Genomic DNA, 6,015 nt, shown 5'->3' on the forward strand with positions numbered 1-6,015 from the left:
ATTGACCCCCGTTTCTTTTGTGTCCGGATGGTAGCTTTTGGTTCATATTCAAAGTAAAATGGAAAAAAATCACCCACAAGATTGTGATGAGCCTTGACTGAAATAGAAGACAGTGCCCTTCCTTGGTTGCCTTAGCTCCTACCCTAGCATCTATTGGAATCAATAAGATGAACATATTGAAAGATATGATTTATTATCATATTTATTATTATTGTTTAAACTGCATACAAGTTTTATTTGTTTGTTTGTTTTTGTCTTGTTTTGTATTTTTGAGACGGATTCTCTATGTAGCTCTGGCTGCCCTGGGAACTCCCTTTGTACACCAGTCTCGCCTTGAACTCACAGAGATCAGCCTGCCTCTGCCTCCCGAATGCTGGGATTAAAGATGTGCGCCACCACTGCACAGCTCAAACTATCTTATTAATTTTTAAATTTTTTCTATTTTAATTAGAGAGTGAGGCTGTTCTGCATTCATCACGTGTTGCTCAGAGTACAGCGTGACTGCTTGAGTTCTGCCCACCGTTTACATTAGGGTGGATAGGAGGAAGGAGAATATAAACCTGTACCCTTGGGCTGGAGAGGTGGCTCAGAGGTTAAGAGCACTGGCTGCTCTCCCAGAGGTCCTGAGTTCAATTCCCAGCGACCATAGGGTGGCTCACAACCATCTGTAATGAGATCTGGTGTTTTCTTCTGGCCAGCAGGCAGACATGCAGTACAGAATACTGTATACATAATAATAAAATCTTTCAAAGAAATATTTAAAAAATTGTACTCTTTCTTAGCAGTAAACGTTCAAGTTCCTGACAGTCCCTTGCATCGTATCTCACGGCCTGCCTCTCTGTTACATGGCCACAGCCAGCAGCTAGGGAGACACATTATCATTTCAGACCGTCCGTGAGGAAGGAAGGAAGTGAATTCAGTATGGATATGACCCTTCCTTGTGTAAACTTAAATATTTAATATTCTGAGTTGCGTAGGGAGGCCCTGTTGGCAGTTTCTGTTACATGGGAAGGCTCCTCGCTCTTCCCCTACATAGACTCACCGTGTGCCTTCAGGGACTTTCCTGTACAGCCCTTTGGTCTCCGCACACTGTGCAGCTGAATAGGTGGCAGTTCAAGGACTCTGCGCTGTTACCGCAGGGGCGGGCTGAGACGGCACTTTGTGATGGCCCAGAGAGGGTTTCTAGAAAGATCTTTAACAATGCATTTCAGGGCATTTTGGAGTCAGAATATGCGGAGACTTGCCTCTGACAGGGAGGCTAGGGGTCCTTTGACCCATAAATAAAGGAGGGCATTTACCTGTGTATAGCAGATACCAGAGTAGAAATACCTGTGGGCAGTAAGCACAAAAGCTGTATAAGATACGTCTAAGTTTACTAAAGGTTTCCCTAGACCAGTGGTTCTTAACCTTCCTAATGATGCAACTCCTTAATACAGATCCTCATGCTGTTATGAACCCTCCCCCCCAGCTGTAAAACGATTGTCATGGCTACTTCATAACTGTCATGTTGATACTGTTATAAATCATAGTGCAAATACCTGATGCACAGAATATCTGATGTGCAACCCCTCCCCGTGAAAGGGTTGTTTGACCCCCAAGGAAGGTCACAACCCACAGGTTTTGAACCACTGCCCTAGAGTCAAGGTCAGAGATGCTTCAGGAGTCTGAAACCATAATGAGTGTCTGCAACACATTCCTGTAAATATAAATAACTTCAGGTAGAGGAGAGGACTCCTGGTCCCCCCCTCCCCGCCCCCTCCCCCAAACCCCTCACCTTTAAATCGATTTGTGGATATGTTTTAGACTTGACTTTTCTTCCTAGGGCTGCTCAGTTTTTACGTAAAATGGCAGATCCACAGTCCATCCAGGAGTCCCAGAACTTGTCCATGTTCCTGGCCAACCACAACAAGATCACACAAGTAAGGATGTGTTCTCTGCGCGCCGCCACCGCCGGCCCGTGTTGCCGGAGCGGCTGGAGCGGGCGGTAGCTTTCTGTGTCCCCTTGTGTTTCAGTCTCTACAACAGCAGCTCGAGGTCATTTCTGGCTACGAAGAGCTCCTGGCGGACATCGTGAATCTCTGTGTGGATTACTACGAGAACAGAATGTACTTGACGCCCAGTGAAAAGCACATGCTTCTCAAAGTGCGTGGGTGTGGGTGTGGGAGGGTGGGGTGGCAGCCTTTCTCTCGGGGGACAGAGCGTGGCGGCTGTCCTTGGTCTAGAATCCTTCGCCAGCTTTTCCTTACGCTGAAGCTCTCCTGTGTGTGGATCAGGTCTCTTGACTAGGAAATCCTTTTTCCTCTGGTCTGCTGGTCACCTCAACACACACTTGATCTGAGGCACTGTCTGCTGAGTACACCTGCTGACCCAGCTGGTGACACACTCTTGTCAGGAGAGTTCCCGCAATGATGGGGACGGCTGTGACAGTAGAAACGTCATGACTGTGACTGTGCTGGCTGATGCAGGAGCTCTAGTTGTGTCCCCAGGGCGTACTGGGGATATGCATACAGCTGTTGCCGGATGGAATTTGTTAGTTTGGCACGGAGTTAAGTTCTGTAGTTAGGCATGGCTGTGTATTGGATAGTGCAATTCTACAATATCCCTGGGACTCAGGTTAGGCTAGTCAACACTGCTTTGTCTTTTAGCATCTAGCCTGGAAATCAAATTATCCCTTGTAACTGATTTCAGGGAAGAAGAATAAGGGGGAAAAATACATTCAAAACACCAGACTGGGAATAGCAGGCATTAACCACAACAAAACCTTAAAATGATACACATCTCCACAAACACTGTCTCCCTTGCTGTGTGCTGGGTAACAACCGAATGGCCTTTGAGTGGTTAGGGTGTTAAGTACTCTTGGCTGTGCAAAGGATAGCCCCTTTCGTCGCACCATTAAAAGGAAGAGTGATTTGTGATTTCAAAGTTAGCAGCTTGGCAGTGTGCATCTGTAAATTCATAGATCCAAGTGTTATATGGCACCATTTTGTGGCTTTTCAGGTCATGGGATTTGGCCTGTACCTGATGGATGGGAGTGTCAGTAACATCTACAAACTAGATGCCAAGAAAAGAATCAACTTATCCAAAATAGACAAATACTTCAAGGTGAGCTTTACATGTGTGTGCATGTACATATACATATTGTGTGTCTGTATGTAAAGACATTGATATAAACATGTGAATTTATATATATATATATATAAGAGCTTTTTTGACAGATTTTTGCTTAGTTCTGAGCATGACGATCAATGTTTTTATAGATATCTGCGTTGAATTTTTGCCAAGTGAATCTGTGACTGATTATGATGTCTATCGGAATGCAGGAAGATAAGAGAGTGTCTTGAGACTTCTTCTCCCCTCTGAAAGCCAGGCTTTCTTTTCTTGCTCCTTGCTTTGGTTTTGCCTGGGTTGAATCGTGTAGAAATGGCATCGTACAGTTTCTTCTCTTCTGCATCTGACTGCATGTGCCCAATCCTCTGTTTGTAAAGAGTGCTTCTGGGATCCTGGGGTGTGGGGGGAGAAGATTTGTTTATTTTCATCTTATTTTGTGTTAGAACCATTCTATAGAATGAAATATATCTGACAGATACAGGAATAAAAAGGTTTATGCCTATATGTTGTTCAGTCACACCTATAAACACGAAGAGCAATGTTTGAGCTCGGTTTCAAAGTACGTCTGTACATTTGACTGGTGTCTCTTACTGCCAGGCGTCATAATAACTCAGCACAGGTACATCACTGTCCCTTTGCTCCTCCTCTCATTCCATCTAGAGCATCTTATTAGGCAATTTCAGTGCAGCTGAGTAGCCAGCTGCTCTGAATTTTCCATGTAATTATAACCGGTTTAATTACAGAAGAAACCCTGCAGAGATGGAGTTCAAGGTAGCACGTAGGAACTGGAGATCATGGTTTGGAAATCTAACATTAATGAAAAACTGTAGATGTGCAATGTATACTTGGATTTTCTTTTAAGCTCTGCGTTAACTGTTAACATTTTAAAGTTCTTTTCTTCTGAAGTGTTGATATAGGCATTTGTTGTATACTCCCTGGATACTCTCTTTTCTTACCACGAACATTTTTTATATAAAGTATTGCATCTAGGACAGTCAGTCACCTGATTCACGCAGCTCTGGATAGTTTTTCAGTGACAGCTGCCTCTTAATTGTGCAATATGAATAAGCTTGAGATATTGTCCATTCCCAAGATCCACCCCAGAATTGGCTAAGACACTGGATCATTACTTGATTTTTTTTTTTTAATTTTAAGTGGTGTGTGGTTGTGTATGGTTTAGAGTGCTTGATTAGTCATTTCGCAAATCAGAAAAGGCTATGATCTAAAGCAATAGCACCTTTAGCAGGTTGCTCTGCTAAGACCCCTCTAAGAAAGTTGATACTTCCTTCTGTGGTTTGTGGAGCTTTGAGGAATCTGAGAGTCAGCGCACCTTTTTTTTTTTTTTTTTTTTTTTTTTTTTTTTTTTTTGCCATTGCCTGGCTAAAACTAGATGTCTGGCATCTTTAGCAAATTTTCCTCAAGAATGTCTGATCTTTCTAATCCAGGCAATCGGTGTTGACAGTAAGCCTCCAGGAGGCAGTTAGGTCTTTATAATCCAAGCAGCGTTGGTTAAGACCCAAGCTTGAAACTTTGCATGCCTGGGTGGAAAGAGAAGCTGGGGACTGACTGAGCTGCTTGGTAACCGCATTGGTATCCACCTCAGTCCAGGAGGATATTGATGCAGAGGGCTCAGATAAGACCCATGATCCTGGGCTTAGCAATTTAAAATGCATCTTCTATATAAGCTGTATGACCTGGGTTGGGTCCCATAACCCACATGCGAAGCCAGGTGTGGTGGTGTGCAGCTGTAATCCCCACCGCTCCTACAGTGAGATGGGAAAGTGGAGATAAAATTACTTAGAATCTCACAAGCCAGTTAGCCTGGACTATGACATGGAGGTCATGGGATAAGACCCTTGCATATCGGGGAGCAGATGGACAAGGTGGGGAGAGCTCTAGTCCAGAAGGACAGCAACGCTCACCTATGTGATGTCTCTTTGGGGCAGATCTCAGTTTTCTCTACCATTTGTTGCTGCTCTTGGTGGTGACATTTAGTTTTTTGCTTTTGTTTTTAATTTAATATTTTGAGGACTATACACATGAGCACTGCATGTACATCACCTCTACCCCTCTTCCAAATTCTCCTCGCCCCTCCCAAATTCATGATGTCTTTAATTGTTTATTTATTTAATTATTTATTGTGCGCACACACGCACACACCACACACACACACACTACTGAGTCCCTTTTGTACGTGTTTCTACCACTTGGGATCAAATGCCTGCTTCCTTACTCAGGTGTATATAGTATTCTCGCCTTCTGTTTAGCTGACACAGAAACCCACCTCCTCATTTCGCTGTCTACAATAAACCTGCCTCCTTGGACCAGATGTGTGAAATAAATATACTGAACGTGCACGCTGGTGCTAGTGGCTGCCTGGATCAGAGTGCATGGCCACCCAGTGCCAGCTTTTCTGTTCTTGTGGCTTCCTTCGTTCCTCCTAACCCCAGTTAGGCCAGTCCGTAAGACGTGCAGGTCACGGAATTCCAGGTTGCATTTGGTAGTTTGGCTGACGCTGGTAATTCATTCCTATCTTCGAGGTTTATACGGTGTAATGGAGTCCAGGTGTTTTCAGTATTCCCTGAGTGTGCTGAGTTTCCCTGGTGTCTGCTGGAATGATCTCCTCTTTTGTTTCCTATTCCGCGTCCTTTCTTTAGGTTAGCTGGCCCAAGTGGCTGGTGATCTTATCTTCTTACACAACAGCTCATAGATTTGTTGGTTCTTTGTATTGTTTTCCTTGGTTCTGTTTCCTTAATTGCTGCTCTGATTTTTATTTCTTGCTGTCTGGGTGGTTCGGGTTAGGTTTTTTTTTTTCCCTGTTTTCCCCGAATTTGGGGTTGTATCACGAAGTCATTTACTTGACCTCCTTCTGGTTTATTATTATTTCATCTGTCTGGTGTGTGTGGG

The 6,015-nt window shown here is 44.0% G+C and overlaps 1 protein-coding gene across 1 annotated transcript in view; it reads left to right on the top strand.

Annotated features, from left to right (window-relative positions):
- Positions 1–6,015, top strand: part of Cyfip1 (cytoplasmic FMR1 interacting protein 1) — an 80,573-nt gene that overhangs the window by 30,856 nt on the left and 43,702 nt on the right. Inside the window, exons 7-9 of the mRNA XM_026784280.1 lie at positions 1,823–1,919; positions 2,014–2,142; positions 2,998–3,102. Coding sequence (XP_026640081.1) covers positions 1,823–1,919; positions 2,014–2,142; positions 2,998–3,102 — 331 coding nt within the window. The remainder of the gene's footprint in view (positions 1–1,822; positions 1,920–2,013; positions 2,143–2,997; positions 3,103–6,015) is intronic.

The sequence above is a fragment of the Microtus ochrogaster genome, chromosome 22, assembly GCF_000317375.1.
Source record: "Microtus ochrogaster isolate Prairie Vole_2 chromosome 22, MicOch1.0, whole genome shotgun sequence".
Taxonomy (NCBI): domain Eukaryota; kingdom Metazoa; phylum Chordata; class Mammalia; order Rodentia; family Cricetidae; genus Microtus; species Microtus ochrogaster.